This window comes from Balaenoptera borealis (genome assembly GCF_965194805.1).
Source record: "Balaenoptera borealis genome assembly, chromosome: 19".
Classification (NCBI taxonomy): domain Eukaryota; kingdom Metazoa; phylum Chordata; class Mammalia; order Artiodactyla; family Balaenopteridae; genus Balaenoptera; species Balaenoptera borealis.
Genome location: NC_138878.1, coordinates 34543379 through 34562112, shown reverse-complemented (window position 1 = coordinate 34562112; position 18734 = coordinate 34543379). Strand labels below are relative to the sequence as shown.

At 38.9% G+C, this 18734-nt stretch overlaps 2 protein-coding genes across 8 annotated transcripts in view; one reads left to right on the top strand and one right to left on the bottom strand.

Moving 5' to 3' along the window:
• LONP2 (lon peptidase 2, peroxisomal) overlaps positions 1-7902 on the top strand; it is a 96137-nt gene extending 88235 nt beyond the window's left edge. For all 3 annotated transcript variants that reach the window (XM_082366806.1, XM_082366805.1, XM_082366807.1), the window contains 3 exons: positions 3166-3373; positions 3789-3979; positions 7480-7902. In XM_082366806.1, the coding sequence (XP_082222932.1) occupies positions 3166-3373; positions 3789-3979; positions 7480-7701 (621 nt within the window). In that variant the 3' untranslated portion in view covers positions 7702-7902. The remainder of the gene's footprint in view (positions 1-3165; positions 3374-3788; positions 3980-7479) is intronic.
• A 7095-nt stretch (positions 7903-14997) lies between these two features.
• The window catches only part of SIAH1 (siah E3 ubiquitin protein ligase 1), a 28132-nt gene continuing 24395 nt past the window's right edge, over positions 14998-18734 (bottom strand). For 3 of the 5 annotated variants that reach the window (XM_082366825.1, XM_082366821.1, XM_082366822.1), the window contains exon 2: positions 14998-16413. In XM_082366825.1, coding sequence (XP_082222951.1) covers positions 15563-16411 — 849 coding nt within the window. In that variant the 5' untranslated portion in view covers positions 16412-16413 and the 3' untranslated portion in view covers positions 14998-15562. Of the gene's footprint in view, positions 16414-17265; positions 17388-18734 lie in introns of all 5 variants that reach the window. The other 2 variants (XM_082366823.1, XM_082366824.1) reach the window with 1 other exon arrangement.

The window sequence follows — 18734 nt, the reverse complement described above, 5'->3', positions numbered from 1 at the left end:
AAAAATGCTATGCGAGCTATAGAGAAAACAAACCAACGTGTGGTGTAAGCGTTACTGAGGCACGAACCTGCACACATACCGCAGCCATCTGACAGCTCAGGTTTTGCGAGGCACTGTGCCTGTCCCTGGCGAGAAGGCCCACAATATTATTCCTGTCTCGAGTCCTTGGCACCTGCTGGCCTCTCTGCTGTGAAAAGGCTTCCTGGCCCTTTTCTGCCCAGCAGACTTTAAGACCGCTCAGTCTCTCCTGTGACACGTGTCCCAGCTCCCCAGACACGGACCCTTGCCTCTGCAGGGCTCTCTGTAGATACAGGCACTGGCTAGATGGTCTTGTTGCACTCCCCGTGCTGGGGGGTAAGCGGCCCCTTATCTGATGTGGTTAGGTAGGTAGTCTATCACCTCTCAGAGGTTTTCACTTGATATCCCTATGATCCATGATGGGGCCAGGCTCCCATTGCCAGTAAAGCACCCATTGGATGAAGGTAAAACTCTTAGTCCCTCTGATGGCTGCAGCAGTAAATAACAAGGTATTAAAACTGTAAGTGTTGGTCTAGGTTTGGAAGGGTCACAAAGAGTTGTACGTATTTACTATTTCAGTCAAATATCACTAAATATCACTATTTTAAGTTAATCGAGAGGAAAGAACAGTGTGAAATTGGCAATGATTAGATGCTCAAATGCTCCTTAAACACTGCTATCATTGAAGTGTTCAGAATGCAATCATACTTTATAAGACATATCCTATTATTAATTAGGTTTTTCATTAACTATTTTAAACACTTCCTCAGTCTGCATATTTACATGATTGGTAGAATTATTACAGAAGAAAATGACCATTTCTTTGAACAAGATTTAGTTAACAGATAAAGGAAACTTGAAGCACCAGTTTCAAGGGAAATTGAATGACAGAAGTGAACTTGAGATACTGCTGTTCCGCTTTGACATTTAGAGGGAAAAACGTTCAAGCATCAAGCCTAGGCCTGTCTTGGCTAATATAATTGATGATTCCACAAACCAGTAATGGAATTAGAAACTGGTAGAAAAGTACCAGTAGATAAACATAGTTTTGAAATTATTGTGTTGAATCACTTGTTAGGGAAGTCTGTAAAATACAAATTGTTCTGTATAAAGGGTTTAAGAGGCTTGGGAAACTGCATTCAGCAGCAAGAAAGAGCATATATCATCTTTTAAATTCATACTTACTTGCACTCATTATTTCTGAGGGAAAAATACATAGAAACTGGATGCTTGGTTGTTAAGAGAATTGTTACAATTTCAGAACACATGGCTTTGAAGAATATGACTCCAAGTCTAAGAATTACAGATTCTTTACTTCTTAGATAACTGCTATTAGCCTGATCACGAGACTCTAGGTTTGATAGTAACTCCTGCCCTCAGTTCTCCCACCCGTGTATGTTGTTGTTGAGTTACACAGATTTGTCACTGGTCCCATCTTCAGGTTAATATTTCAGCACTTACCGTCAAGTTAGAATAAAGTGATTACGAGCCTGGATGGTTTTGGTTTGGTCATGTGTACTTATCTACCCCCTGTCCTTTCAATGAACAACGGACCAGTTACTTTTACCCAGAGCACCACGACTCTCCAGCAGATGGAGAGTGTTGGAAACTGGCGTGGTTTCTTGAAGCAATGTGGTAATCAACATGAATCCTACTTCTGATTCTTTGGGGACATGTTTGGTATTACTCTGACAAAATGAGTTTTGAGGATTTAGCTGTTAAAAAAAGGGATTGTTCTCATTATAGCTAATGAAGTTGTGCTATATTATATGGCTTTTTCTGTTAAATTAGCACAGGATTCAGTATATTGAGGATAATTCTTTAGGACTGGTTCAGTCAGCCCTAGAAAAGAGCCATGCAGTAAAAACAGGAACCCCTGACAAGTTCCCACCCAAAGTAGATGTCGTTCAGGTATAGAGAATTGATTTTACATTAGCAAGAACAAGCCTTGTGAACACTTCTATAAATAGTTGTTTCTATGTTTTCCTTAAATAGTACTGATCTTTTGCGTCTTTCTCCTCAAATAGATAGAAAACAGGGCAAATGCAAAGCTGAGGGAAGGTGAAATCCATGGTGCACAGCCAGCAGTGCACCCGGGCCTTCCCAGTCTCTAACGTATCATTAAATATAAAATTAAAATTTTAAATATAAAACCAACTTAAAAAATAGGCTTTTATGTTTACTACTAAAAATAAGTGCCCAATAGCTTCAATGGGTGTCACGCATCCATTTAAAATCAGGATTTTCAGCATCTAAGCCCCTTGGAAAAGAAGTAAGCATCAGCCACCCAGCCCTTTAACCAGAAACTCAGGCTATAGACTCCACTGCTCCTTAGTGAGAAAGTTACCTCTCGGTGGAAAAATCTCATGATTGCATTAGTGCTGGGTTGACATATTGTGCCCAGTTCTTCTAACATGGATAACTTCTATAGGATAAGAAATTTGGAGGCTCAGAGTGTGCGATAAAAGTTAACATGACTGTTTTTCAACTGTTACTTTTGATATGTTTTCATAACTTGGATGTGTTAGCCTATTTGGCTTGAAATCACCAGTGAGTGACACGATCAGTTTAATATGGAAGTGAGGCAGCACAGTGGGCCTCCGAGCACACAGATAGGATCCAGGACATAGTAAAGTAGCATTTTATAGTGTCTCTGCAGCAATAAAGTAAAGATGAGTGGCGGGGAAGTAAGATCCAGGGGTTTTAATATATACCTTGGCCTCTGGAGCTAACCCTTCTCAAAAGTATGTTGAAAAGAGCATTTCTACTTCCAGAAGCAAATTTATGATTGCCTAATATGAAGTTTGGTGCTGTAGTGTTTTTAAATATGCAGCCTAATAAAAGCATTGAGATAGATAAAACGATTGCGTTTGTTCCTTGAAAATTAGGGCATGTGTAACTAGATGTGGTGCTTAAGAATCAGAGTCATTCACACATACTTTAAGGTAAAATTGTTTCTGATAAATGCCAAAGTTTCTCTTGGCAGAAAAGCCCTATGTGACTCCAAGTCATGTGCAGTAATAAGTACTTTGAGGTGTAGCTTAAGCTTAAGCCCTCTGAGGAAGAGCCAACGCTTGTGATTAGGTCAGCCTGAAAAGAATTCGGCTCTTGTTGGCCTTACCGATCATTTTCCTTCTTTCTCTCAAGGTGTCTGAGCGTCTGAGTCAGCCAGGAGTGGCGATAGGTTTGGCTTGGACTCCCTTAGGTGGGGAAATCATGTTCGTGGAGGCGAGTCGGATGGATGGCGAAGGCCAGTTAACTCTGACCGGCCAGCTGGGGGACGTCATGAAGGAGTCTGCCCACCTGGCTATCAGCTGGCTCCGCAGCAACGCCAAGAAATACCATCTGACCAATGGTGAGCGACCCACCCCGGGGAGTGGGGGGGGGGGGGTGGTGCAGCCGCGGGCACAGGAGAGCCTTGGGATCGTGACCCAGGAGGCATCCCACAGTTCAGAGACAGATCCAGTTACCCCTTAAAGCACAGACCTTTGCTCTTGAATTCCCGTGGAAATTCTAGTTCCCAGTTGAGGACTGTTTGACTGGAACCTGAGCTGGAAACTGACTCCAAGGGTTTGTTTTGTTTTTCCTGCTACTTGGAATAGAATGAAGCTGTTCTTCCAGACCCCCACTTTACTTATACTGCCCATTAATATTTTGAAGGATTTATTTACCGGAAACATTCATTTTTATCTCTTTGATTTTCTTTTTTCGGAGAAAAAGAAAACAGGTTTAATTTTTCTACATCAAAATCCTTTTTTCCTTTTTTAAAGCTTCTGGAAGTTTTGATCTTCTTGAGAACACAGACATCCATCTGCACTTCCCAGCTGGAGCTGTCACAAAAGATGGACCATCTGCTGGAGTTACCATAGCAACCTGTCTCGCCTCACTTTTTAGTGGGCGGCTGGTGTGTTCAGATGTAGCCATGACTGGTGAAATCACACTGCGAGGTCTTGTTCTTCCAGTATGTATGAAGAAACCTATTTATATGGTTTTTAAATTTTTTAATTTAAAATTTTTATTAATAGCATTTTAAAATCTAAATTAATAGTGGTTTGCCTTCTTCCTATCAATAGCTTAGTTTTAAACACATATTAAATTATTTTAAAATCTAAACTAATAGTGGTTTGCCTTCTTCCTATCAATAGCTTAGTTTTAAACACATATTAAATTTTTATATCTGTAATTCAGATTTTTAAATTTTGATCAAATAAAGGAAAAACTGACCATTTTCCCCATGTTTTCCCTTCTACTAAAAAAGAAGACTTGCTTACAGAAAAAAATATCAGTCTGGTCACCAGAAATATCAGCTGTTCAGGTGAAGATTTGAGGCTTTGTTCTAGTTAACGAATTGTTAAATATATGGCATGTGTGTAAAATAGGATGGTAGCTATTTTTAAACTTTAAGCCCAATTCTCACCTTTTGGAATTCCTGTGAGACCTCCTATCCGCCTATAGATAACTTAGATTACTGTAATTGATAGATTGATAAAAAAATAATATAGAAAAGAAGTAGTATAAAATGGAAATTGTAGTAAAGACTAACCATGCCTAATTGCTAAATTTTGAAAAAGTTCTGTACATATGAGGCTTTAGGGCTCCAACCTATATCATAACTACTTATAAAAACACTGAAAAATGCATAGAACTTGAGAGATCATTTAGAGGTTTAAGTCATTAGTTAGTAGTACCAGACTACAATAAAGTTTTGGTGAGTTCAATAGCAAAATGAGAAAAAAAGGAATGTTCTTTATTCTGAGAGCGCCTTTATTTTATGAGGTAATGGTGAAAGTAGGTCATAGAATCACCAATTAGGATCACAAAAAATGCCCTCAGTTCCCTGATTTTTTAAATTTAATTCAACCAGAAAGTCATATTCTAAACCTTATTTACTGTGCTGTAACTGTATATCTATACTCAATAGGAATGTCGATCTCTTTTCTTCACCTTACCCCAGAACTACTGCATTTCTAGTGACAGTAGTGGTTAATACTAGCTGTACTACTAAAAGGAAATGAGCAAATGCTTTACTGACCATAAACTCTATAGTTTCCTAGTTCAAAATGGTAAGCTAAGCAAGAAATAAAGGGAATAAATTATAACAGTCAAAAATGAGGGGGGAGGACTTCCCCCGTGGCGCAGTGGTTAAGAATCCGCCTGCCAACGCAGGGCACACGGGTTTGAGTCCTAGTCCGGGAAGATCCCACATGCTGCGGAGCAACTAAGCCCGTGCTCCACAACTACTGAGCCTGCGCTCTAGAGCCCACGAGCCACAACTACTGAGCCTGTGAGCCACAACTACTGAAGCCTGCGCACCTAGAGCCCATGCTCTGCAACAAGAGAAGCCACCGCAGTGAGAAGCCCACGCACCGCAATGAAGAGCAGCCCCCGCTAGCCGCAACTAGAGAAAGCCCGCACGCAGCAATGAAGACCCAACGCAGCCAAAAATAAATAAATGAAAAATATTAAAAAAAAAAAAATGAGGGGGACACACCATTGTAAAGCAATTATACTCCAATAAAGATGTTAAAAAAAGAATGAGTGGGGAGCCATCAGCTGATGGTTCAGCCAACTTCTAGAAGATAGAAGTGTCCCCAGCTGATGTAACAGAATTGGAGGTAGAGACAGTCTTCCCAGCAGGAATCTGTTGAAAAGCACTGGTTCAGAGCCAGAAGGTTCAGACCAGGAGAAAAGGAAGGGGGTGAGAAATGAAAACCAGGGGATTCGTAGCAATCTCCATAGAACAAATGGTTCTACCACTAGGTCCCCTGCACTCAGAGCAAACTGCACCCAGGTAAAGGCTTCCCCACCTCCAGCACAGGAGAAGCCACAGCAGCTCTGAGTAAGCCTTCAGTTTTAAACTATTACGGGAGACATGGAGAAAAGCAGCAGCATTTAAGAGAAAGACCTGCTAAGTCTGGAGAAAACGTAATTCAAGAACAGAGGATAAGACAGAGCTCGTGAATTTAAAACAGTGGTTTTAGGAATTGGTCGATGAACTATTCAGAAAAAAATAATAGAAAAAACAATCTGACAAATCCAACATCTAACTAAACAGAGAAAATGGAAGAGAACAAATTGTCATGGAAATAATGGAGCATTTCCTAGAATTTAAGGCTATGTTCAGATTGAAAGGGCCTATACCAACTAGGAAAAAGGATTGCATCCTCATGACTTTTCAGATCACCGAGGAAAAAGCTTTCTCATCCGTGACCCTAGATACACAGCACCTTCAAGACTCTGAAGGAAAATGGGTTTAAATCAAGTCTTGTATACACAGCCTTACCGTCAATCAAATGTGAATGCAAGATAGACATTTCCATACGTGCAGGGAATCCGTTTATCTCACACTCTTTCTGAAGAAGTTAACGTTGAAAGTGTAGTTCAGCAGCATAAAGCAAAAGCCTGGCAAGAGAGTGACAGTGTGCTAGGATGGCCGCTGTGCAGAAAGGCCTAGAGCCCAGCCTGTCTGGTGCCACAGGCGGGAGCAGGCTTCTGAGGGCTGTCTCCAGGGGTCGCGTGTTCCGCGTGGCGCGACTGAGACTTGTGTCTGTTATCTATTACACATACACACCACCCCAAAACAGCAGTTATTATTCTTAGTTTCTGTGGGGCAGGAACTCAAGAGAGGCTTAGCTGGGCCTTCTGGCCCAGGGTCTCTCATCATGTAGTCGTATACCAGCCCGGTTGCAGTCATCTGAAGGCTGACTGGGGCGGGGCATCTGCTTCTGTTGTGGTTCACTCACGTGACTGCAGATTGGTCCTGGTTGGCTGGACTGCTGGGGTGACCTCAGACACCTGGGCTACCTGAGCTACCTGCAGGGCAAGAGATCCAAGAGAGATCCAGGCAGAAGCTCTTATTTTTTGTGACTTAACCTTGAAAGTCACATGGCATCACTTCCACCACACTCATAAGTAAATCACTAAGCCTGGCACACATTCGAGGGAGGGGAATTAGACTCCACCTTCTGAAGGGACCATTTGACACATATTTTAAAACCACCACAAGAGCCTAGATGTTTTCTTCATCACACAGCACAGAGGTCATTGCTTTAAACCTGTACAGAAGAAAATAATCCTGGCATGCAACTAAGCTCTGTAGGAATGGTATTTATGGTCAAAATAATGTAATGCTTTTTCAGAATTAACCTATAAACAAGATTGTTGTGAGTACAGAAAGGAATATAAATGTTAACCTTGACAATATAAAAGAGAATCACGGACAGAAGAGGTGCTCGTACCTGTCAAAAATTTAGAATTTTCCATTAAAAGGATTTAATATAATACTAATTGAAATGTAAAGAATTTACTATTAACCTTTTTAGTGGCTTTCCTAGCTCATGCTGTAGCAAAATGAAAGATGATTTGGATGTTTTAAAAAAGCAGTGAAAGGTGGTGGGTCAGGGTTTCTTTGACAGCCTGAGGATGATCATAAACCTTAATAACGTTCTTCTCTCCTTACAGGTGGGTGGAATTAAAGACAAAGTGCTGGCAGCACACAGAGCGGGATTGAAGCGTGTCATTATTCCTCAGAGGAATGAGAAAGACCTTGAAGAAATCCCAGGCAATGTCCGGCAGGATTTAAGTTTTGTCACAGCAACCTGCCTGGATGAAGTTCTTAACGCAGCTTTTGATGGTGGCTTTACTGTCAGCACCACACCTGGCCTCTTAAATAGCAAATTGTAAGCCCAGATCTCAACTTCTTAGAATTTTAAGTTATAAAGTGCCGAAAGGTACTGACAGGATGGTTTTATTCACACCAGCAGGGGTAAGCAAAATGTCCCTCATTTGCGAACCTACTCACAGCAGTAACAAACCTGACTCAAGTGGTGGCAAGTGGTTATTATAGAAATGTCAATTTAATAAATTGATTAAATTGGAATTGAATTCTTGTCTTGAATGGGCTCATTACTGTCCCTGGAAAGTTATGGAACAGTGGTTCTCTTGTGGTTCCAAACAGAAGCATCTGTATTACCTGAGAACTTGTTAGAAATGTCAATTCTCAAAACCCACCAGCAGACCTTCTGAATCAGACTCTGGGGGTGAGACCCAATCTGCTTTACTAAGCCACCCAGATGATTCTGATGTGTAGTCAAGGTCAAGAACCATTGGTATAGACCATTACCTTAGCAGATTCACCTGTAGACTTTATTGGCCCCTGAAAGCAATCAGAAGGGGAACTGGGCAAAGGTGAAAATAATAGCCAACTATTAGTCTTTTTGGAAAATATTCAAGTGAAGCAAACTCTATGATGAGGTCTATACATCCTACCCTTCCTTTGCTGAGGGAAGCAGCATAGTGGCATGTGTTGGCCCACATGACAGAAACATACTGGCCCTGAATGCCTGTCATCTTAGAAAAAAGTCCAGTCCCCAGAGGGAGGCAGCCATCCATCCTGGGATGGTCCCTACACTTGGTATCCTGATTCCTGCCACCTCCCCTTGTGTTGCTTGTTTGCCTGTGCCAATCCCCAGTTCTGGTAGCCTTTCCATGCCTCTCTTCTCCTGTGACTCAGTCCAGGATATGGATAACTATGAAGTTAGGCTCTTCTACTTACTAGCATTTGAACTTTCCGTATCTTAGTTTTCCTTACCTTTAAAATGCAAATAATTGTACTCATGAGTGTTATTGTGAAGATACAGTTAGAAAGCAACATATAGTAACACGGAACAATTTCTAATCATTATTCCAGCCAGTAATGGACTTCAGAATCTTATATTACAAAATATAACAACAGATATGTAAAGATACTTTGGAATTTCTTGGATAAGGATGGGATATACAAATTACCCAAATACTGTGCTCAGACCTGGTGGTAAAAATCTGAATGTGTTCTGGGAGGACAAGTGCAGACCTAGGGCCATGGCCAGTGGGAGAAAGCAAGCACCGGGAACTTGGAAAACATTTCATTGACCATCTATCTTATCACTACTATGATTTTATTATTTCTGCACAATCATCTTACAAGGTAGAAGAAACTATGATGTTAATTTGTTTCCAGCAACCAGAGGGAGTTAATCCATACCCACCTTGCTCTGCCTTGTCCCACCCAGCAGTGGCAACATAATAGCACACTTTTAAAAAGTGGGAGTTAGTTATCTGTATTCTTCCTCAGGAGTCCTGAGTATGCAGTTTTATACTGGTCTGTGAACAGCAGTAGGGCATCTTCTGTGCCCTCTGGCTTTGAGCATGCCTTTCCTTACTAAAGGAGCTGACGGAGAAAACCCGTACGTATATGAAATTAGCAGTATGACCTTCATTTCTCTAGCATTGTTTTTGGTTTTTTAAGTCTGAGCTCTTTTATTTACCTTTTTTTTAAATTGTGGCAAAATGATTTACCATGTTAACTTAGAAGTGTGTAATTCAGGCTTGTTAATTACACTAATGTACAACTATCACCACTAGCTATATCCAAAACCTTTTCATCATCTTAAACTGAAACTCTGTATCCAATAAAAAGTAACAACTCCCCATTCCTCCATCCCCCAGACCCTGGTAGCCACTATTTTACTTTGTCTCTATGAATTTTCCTATTCTAAGTACCTTATGTAAGTGGAATATCTGCCCTTTTGTGTCTGTCTGGCGTATTTCACTTAGCGTGTCATCGTTTATCCATGTTGCAGCATGTATCAATTTCATTTCTTTAAGACTGAATAATATTCCACTGCTGCACCTGCCACATTTTATTCATTTATCTGTTCTTTCTACCTCTAGGCTATTGTGCTGTGAACATGAGCATACAACTATCTATCCCTTTGAGTCTGTTTTTCATTCTTTTGGAAATATACTTGAGGAACCACCCATGTTTCCCACCACAGCTACACCATTTGACATTCTCACCAGCAATACACAAAGGTTCCAATTTCTCCACATTCTTGCCAGCACTTATTTTCATTATTGATAATGGCCATCCTGAGAGTGTAAAGAAGCAGCTCATGGTTTTGATTTGCATTTCCCTGATGACTAATGGTTGAGTATCTTTTCCTAGCACTGTTTGTAAAAGTGTTTCCCAAAGACCCCTCATGTATCAGTCAGCTAGGTTTTTTGAGAACTGCTAACTAACTTAAATTCCAATTCAGCAGGCATAGAGGTGAGGGCTTGGGAATCTGTGTATTTAACCAGTGCTCTCCACACTTTTTATGTGGGCTTTTAAAACTCTTCAAGTATTAAAACTATGTAAAGCTTTAAGTGCCTTGGTAATCAAGAAATTTTACACTGCTTGAGGCACACATTTTTTACTTAGCTCTGCCCCTTCAGTGGTTTTCACTTGGCTTTGCCCCTTCTGTTTGAACCTTACTGTAAACCATGTCAGAGATTTACTGCTTTCAATCACCTGTATACAGTGGAAGATGCCATCAGAATGAGTGATCCTATTTAACATCAGCCTACAAATCTTGGACCATAGTTAAGGTCTCCTGACTAAATGAGTGGATTTAAAGTGTACTAAACAGACCTGAATTTTTCTAAATAAGGGGAGGTAAAAGTTATGTGCTGAGTGAAACACACAAGATTTCCTTCTCTCCTTTTCTTCCCGGGACATCAGTCAAGATTTGCATTCTGGTCATAGCACAGATCCTCTTCATAAGAAGAGTGGGGTTGCAAATTCATTTCCATTTCCAGTGCCATCTGAGTTGCAGAGGCTGCTTGAAATGCAGGTTTCTGATTCCCATCATCTGAACATAGTGACTAGTCATGTCTACCAAGAGGAGCTCCCGGCGCTCGGTGACTGGTCCACATTTAAACCCTACCAAAGTCTACCATGTTGTGAGGTAACCAACTGCTGAGGGTAGAGTGGGCTGACTTTGCATTTTCCTTTTATTGACCACTGAAATGAGAAAAACCTTACTATAATTAAAGGGACTTGACACTAAGCCACAAAGAATGTTAATTTTGCCAATTCTCCTTCGAAATCCAAAGTTTATTTTGTCTGGGACTATTTATTAGATGTAAACATCAAGAACTTTTTTTAATGAAGTGTAACATGTTCAAGCTCACATTATTTTGGCAAAAATGTGTTGTATTTGAGTGCCCATCTTCATGAAAATTTTATCCAGCAGCTTAAAAAGTCAAGACTACTAAAGTACAGTCATTATCCAATCTGATGATTTATGATCCAATGCTATGCTCCTTTTTTGTTTTAATAACATTTAGTGGATACTGCAATGAAAATTACAGTTACTAGAAAAATTTTTAAAGCACCAAAACAGGAAAGAAATAAATATTAAAAGGATCTGAAGGGACACAATAGGCAAATGCACTGAATGGCTATTGAAATGTTTTTAAACAGCTGTATCAAAAGTTTCTTTTTTAATCTAGGATTTATTTGCTATGAAAATTTACTTATTTGGAACATATTAGGTATGGTAGGTACTACCAATGAGCTAAAGAATGTATTTAACATTCTTGGACCTCATAAAAAATCTTTCGTATTAAAAATTTTTTAATTAAGTTGAGCTCTAACATATTGTCAGTACATTTCCAGGCAATAGGAACTAAAACCCTTTAGGCTAAATCCTAATCTTGACATGACAGTGCAAGCTTGTCAAAATGTGACTTTATTATAAAACCAAGTATTCCTTCAAACCATTGTTTCTACTTTTCAGAATTTAGAAAGGCCTAAGAAAAATAAATTATTTTCAAAGAAAATTCTTAAGGCTGTATAAAGTTAAGGAAAATGGTTCGGCAATGAAGCTATAGTGCCAGGCATAAGGATAAGCACTTTACAGCACACTTAGCCATCCTCATTCCCTTACGAGGTAGACACAACTACAGCCTTTACAGAGAAGGAACTTAGAGCAAAGTTAAGTCAAAGTTAGTAGGTAAAGGGTCAGAATTCAAACCCAGGCAGTTAGAACCTACAGCCCACACTTTACATTTTAGGAGATGCTTGAATTTGGGGGATGATGCTGTTTTTAGGAAAATGTGAGTTTCTTTTGGTAAATGACTCAACTAGCTTAAGATCGTACGCAGTAAGCCACCAAATCATCCTTTATGTTCGGAACATGTGCAACAGGTAGGTGGGGAGGGGAATGACTAAGGTTCTAGCAGTGCATTCAATCTATAGATTTTCAAAACGTTCTGTGTGTACCTTTCTTATTTAACTTACATAAATGACTACAGTACTAGTTGGTAGGTCATACACTCAATTCACCCTATGTGTTCTAATCTTACTCTAGTCTAATGCACCAGTCACAGACTGGCCTGGACCCCAGGTATGTTTAAGTTTGATCCAGTGTTTTGTTTTTTAATTTGGGTTACTTACCAATTTTTCCACTCAGGAACCTGAGTGAAATAAAATTCCATTAGTAGAATCATTGCAGATGTTCCTGGATATAGAGCTCTTGAGCTTGGCGGGGGGCAGGGAACATGACTTAAGATTTTTTGGTGAGCCAAAAACATCTATAGCCATTTGCTTCACTTAAGTTTAAAGTTTGTAAAATTGTGAGCCTTTTAAATTAAAAAGTTATACATATTATAATAAAAATCACTCAAAGCAAAAGAAAACATTCGCCAACAATCGTTAGCATATTAAACTGGTCCATGATTCAGTTCAACAGGATGAATTCAAGTTTAAGAATGTAAAAGAACAAAGAGTATCACCTACCCCTACCCTATATAATCCCCTGAAAGAAAACACCAAGACACCAGAAGGGGTGGGGGCATCAATAGGGAAAAGTAGAATATTGATTATAAATATAGATGATTTAAGAACAAGAGTTAGATCTCATAAATCAAATCTCAAGTGGACCAAGAAATAAATAACAGCTCTAGATCACATTATCCCTATAGGCCAAAAATATGAAGACAAATAAGAAGAAGTATAGTTAACAAATATTAAAATATCAACCTTATTACCTATCAAACACACAAAATTTACTCTCTTAGGCATAAACTGGCAAAACATGACGTTACAATGAAAGGCAAAATCCTTCGCACTGCTACTGTAAGTTTCCACTGAAACCTCTCCAGAAAGCAATGAAAAAAGTATCAAGACCTTTAAAGAAAATAAAAAAGAACCCAAAGAATATAACCAGAAAACAGAGAAATGTTCACAGGCTATTTATAATCAGCCAAAAAAACTTACCTGGAAAAACTGGGCAAAGCAAATATCCAACACTGTGGACCTGGCTAAAACTACAGTCAATCTTCACAAAAGTTACCCCAAATGATGTTTTTCCAAGATTATTAAATGCTTAGATGATCACGTTATGTGTAGGGGCGCGAGGGAGTTACATAGTTACACAATCCCAAATTATATGATTTCAAAATAAATGTGTGTAAACACATGTAAATACACATAAAGAACTAGAAAAACGAAAATGTTTGTAGTCGTCTCTGAATGGATAAGACTACAGACTCTACTGCGTGTGCCAAAGTCTATATATTGAACACATATATCAAAGAAATGTTTTATAACCAAAGAAACATTTTAAAATATTTTAAATACAAATGATATACCTCCACAAAAATATTCAGTATACTAAATGAGGAGGAAAAACTGCTTTTCTAAACACACATACTAATAGGAGGAATAGACCTAGATATACATTGGTGGTTGACCTGTTTCCTTTCGCCACAAAAATGGCTACACAAGCACAAGTTATAACCAATTCAAAAAATAAGGCTTACGTAGGAAAGAAGCTACACAACCTTCTTCTTTCCTGAAAATGGTTAACAGAAGTAAATTTTGTTATCCAGAATTGGGGGGGGGGGGGGGGGTAAGGGGAAGTCCAAATTATTTTTAACTGACTTCCTATGTTTAGGGTACCCATAAAAACCACACAAAATAAAATGATCTCTGGCCAATCAGAAGGCAATTGCAGAATCTTGCTAGGTGCTTCAGGCTAACTCACATCAGTTAACTACATGGTGCTAGTTACAGGTATACTAAAAGCAGCTAACATGCTGGGTTAGCTTATTATGTACAGAGCACTGTCCTAGGTAACTTGTATCCATCCCATTTAATCCTTGGATGTAGCTACCATAATTAACCTCATTTCAGTTTTCACTAGTAAACTGGAACCCAAGATCACACAGCTGATTAGTGAGTTACAGCTAGCATAGGCATGCAGTCCCTGAAGTCTGGCTGCAGAAGCCAGGCTCTTAACCACGAGGCTATAAAATACTAACTCATTTTTTTGTTGTTAAAAAGGGGGGAAAAGTGATCAGCATTTTAACTAATTGGCCTCCTAACAGAGTTGTGAGAATCAAAATCTAAGCAAGAGGAAGGAAAAAACAAGATTCTGTGTAGGCCAAACAGAGACCATATACCCATTCTTTTACTGTACTTTAGAACAGATCTCTATCTACCAAAATTCAAAGTACATAGTATATTGCTTTTGGCTATAAAATACAGAATTTAACAGGAAAATAACTTCGGATTTTAATCAAACTTGGAGCTAAAGCAGACACATAAGAGTTTTTAATTTGCCAGATATTCTTTTAATGAGAATTATAAAAGACCAAAAACATTTTTTTTGCAAACTGCCTCTTTTTTTTAAACAAATGACTTGCTTTTAATTACAAATACTGTGTGAGACGATGCCTTCTTTTGCAAAACCAATAAATACAAGAACAAATTTTAAACATATGTGATTTGTCCAAGATATTTGGGGGGAGGGGGAGAGCCTGATTTTTTTTTCCCAGTATTAAAAAAAAAAAAAAAAATCAGTACTCCCTAACCTTACAAAGAATAAGTTTGAAGGTATGACTCAACTGGAGAAAAGAGAGAGAGAGAGAGAGAGATCACTTTATAGCTGCTTTAAATAGCTTCTGATAATTCTTCCGATGTTACCTTTCCTTTCTGAAACTCGTATCTTCACAAAATAGTTGAATTTAAAATATTTCTAATGAACTGATTAATGGGGGAAAAAGAAAATATGTATTGAACACATATGTATAAATTTTACCATAAACAATTATGCATATCAAAAAGACACTAACTTTAAAAAGGTACAAAAAAAAAGTGAGGAAAAACCTGAATTACAGAAAAGAAAGTCAAATTTATTTAATGAAAAACTAGAATTAATAAAAATTAGCAAATACACACAAAAAAATATACACACACAGCAGCACTATGTATTGACTCACATAGGGGAAAAGCAGTGGTCCAAGACCACTCAACATGGCTTGTCAGTTAAAGGAAAAAAAACCCAAACACACACACACTCACGCACGCACACGCACACAAAAAAAACAAAACAAAAAACAAGAACCCAATATTTTTTAACAGTACACTCAATCTACAACAAACACAAAGTCAGAATTATTTTACAATGCTTCCTTTCTTAATACAAAAGATGCCCATCTTGGGTGTATATATATATATTTTTTTTTCAGTGGTTTACTGTTGACTTATTTTTAAATATATTAGTGTTACTACATGCAACTGTTTCCTGTATTTAACAGCCTTTCCTTTTATTTACCTTCATGTGTCTAGCTTCCACCTACCAAAAGCTTCTGGTTGGTAGGCAGACAGGTGCCTTATTCTCTGTGAAATTGAATGCAACGGTTTTAAACACTGGCCAGAAAATGTTTGATTGCCATTTCAACACATGGAAATAGTTACATTGATGCCTAAATTGCCATTTTCTGCAAAAAGCTGTGCAATGCTGGTGTCAAAGACTAGGCAGTCACTATTCATAATGGCTGTTGCAATTCCCTCATGAATAGATCGAGGAGTGGCTTCCCAAGTCAATCGCCGCCTATGACCATTTAGCTCAAGTCGATAAGCAAAATTTTCAGCTTGCTTGCGTGTTCCTATCAGCTGTACAATTGCAAAGAATTGCTGGTGACCATCGTATTTTTCCTGTTTCTCCAAGACTAACATGAAGTGAAAGCCAAAACAGGACTGCATCATCACCCAGTCAACAGCACCAGGAAGATTAATGTCTGTAGCAAGGAAAACTATATCCTCTCCCTGTAGGGTTGTAATAGACTTATGCTGATGCATCAGATGCGGCATTACAGCATCCAAAGAGCCTTGCCATTTACAGGAAGCACCAGGGCACGGACAGGAATAAGGCCTAAACTCACAGAGCTCTTCGTGGTCTGCTTTTTCTGTGTGTGGCAGAGTTATTTCACATCCAGAAGAGGCATATTTACAAGGGAAAAGTACTGAATTGGCCACCTTCTCCATAGCCAAGTTGCGAATGGATCCCAACGGGCCCCGGCAAGTTGGACAACATGTGAGCTTTGGGCGACAGTTGCTACAAACAAGATGGCCACTCTGACACTGAAGAATGGGTGGTAACACATAGTCAAAGCAGACCGGACACTCAAAAAGACTCGCCAAGTCATTGTTGGACGCAGTTGTGCCAGTCAGGGCAGGTACCCTCTGGGATGGTGTACACTTTGAGGTTCCAGTAGGTAATGCTGTTGCAGTCTGACGGCTCATTTCTGTAATAAAAAACATAAATAAAAATAAAAGGAGGCAGGAGAAAAATAATTACAACTATAACTTGTTTTATATAAATAATGTTTACATGCCAGAAATACTTAAGTTTCATGCAAAATTTACTGTAAGCAAAAGAATAAAGGAAAACAGGGTTTAAAAAAACATAAATTACACGAAATATGTGCATTGTACACTGGATAAAATCTCTTTTCAAAATGTTCCAGAGCACATTTAGAATTCCTTTTCTCTAAAAAATGTTAAAAAAAAAATCATCCTTGGATGGACTGTATGTAATAAATGCTAAAATAGAAACTGGACCATAAACAACTAAGGAACACTGTACAAGTAGTTTAAGTTCAATGCAATCAGTTTTGACTGGATCTCCTCCCTCTCTGTGTTCAACTGCCCTACTCATTCTATTTCTTTCTCATTCTTAAGTCAGCTGTTGATAGCTCCAGTGAGTTATACGTGATCCAAAGGATCACCAGGGCACTATGATTAACTCCTCCTAATGGTGAACAGTTATCTGCTCTAGAGGTGTATTGGGGGAAGGGAAGGGGTTACAAGGGGAAGGGTCTACTGCCATTCCATCATCCGTCTCCATGGAATGCTAACACCAGCTAGGTATTAACCTTGTTTCCTACTGATTTGTGCCTCCTTCAAAAGTGAGGAAGTATGGAGGAGAAATGGAGGGCCATCCTCAAATAAAAGATTTGAGTCTGGTATTCAAAGAAAGTAAACCATTCTATTCTACTTCCATTCTACAATATAAATCAGGTATAATTTGCAAAGCAGAAAGAGAGCCAGGAAAAGATAAATAAAGAATAAAGATAAAAAGCATCAGAGAGACTCACACAACATTGGGGGTGAGGGATAGAGCCAACAGGTAAAGAGCTCCTTGTACCCTAGAGTTCACCAGTGTTGCTGAGGCATTCATCAGTACAGTGATAAACATTATTTAAGAAATAAATGCCATCTGGAAGAAATGATCAACAATATTAACTAACTTGTTAAGCTAAATGAAAGATAAAACAAGCCACCTTTTCCCAGGAATCTATCTTTGCTAGGATACAGTGGGCCGCTTTCTTGGGGGTGACAAAAAAATCAGTCTACTGATGTCCTAAGAGTATACTCCCAATAACCATAAGCCATATTTCTACAAAATTAAAATTTAACTCCTCAAATTTAATGTTTTCTCAATTGTACTTGTTATTGTTGGAAAGAATTTAACTTTGAAAAAATGCTGTTATCAATGTGACCACATAAATGCAATCTGGCTTCTATTACTCATAGATTGCTCAAGGATAGACACCTTAAATGGGGGCTGAGAGTGAAAGAAAAACAAAAAAACCCCAAAACAAATAGATCAATTCCCCTGTCACTAAAGGTATATTCTACAGTACAAGGGGAAACAAAAGTACCACAGAATTCTATCATAATGTGGCTCATCACATGGATTTAGGACAACAGGAATCAACTCTCATCACTGAAGCCCTCTATAACCCCGGGATTCCAGCCCAACAAAAGCACTGTAAAGGAACTCTGCCGTAACCCAGTTTCCCCTGAGGAGATTCTCTGTGCACATGATGATCCACGCACTTTGTTTTAGGTCACTAGTAAAACAATGGGCTTATTAGCTTTGCCAGAATATCCTGTACGTGTGCTGTATGTTTATTTCATGGTCCATTTTATGCTGCTCATTTCAGAGAGCAACATAATAACTGGCAAGTGGTTCCCTGGGCACAAAATAATCTAAGCCACCAATGCCTTTCAAATCACTAAACCAAAACAGCTAGTCACACATCGAGAGGCAGCAAACTCAGTTTGTATTCAATATAACGTAACTATTAAGCAAGAAAAGTATTACTGTTTTAATTTCTTGACCAAGCAAAATAGTTATACATTTATCATCAATAGTTCAGGCTCATGTTACAATGTACATTATTTTTCCAACATTGTAGAAAGCACAACTTAAATTCCTATTCAAAGTGTGAAAACAAGCAAAATGTGGCTTCTATTTCTTGTGAATGGAAGTATTACAGGATAGCAGCTGCTAAAGCCTCCCAAAGCTCGGAAGGTGGAACCCAGCTCCATCTTCAAACAGAGAAAGAGCCCTAACCCACACACAGCCCTGCAGTAGGAGCCAAGGACTCAAGTGTCTGGACAACTCTGCAGGAGTCATGACATAACCTGAAGTTTGATTTAAATTGAGAAAAGTACTACAGCTGATCAAAAGAAACATCACTGCCAGCTCAATTATGGTGCGGCCGTTCCCTGATCCACTTCGATTCCACTGGCTCACACAACTTTCCCATTTCACAGT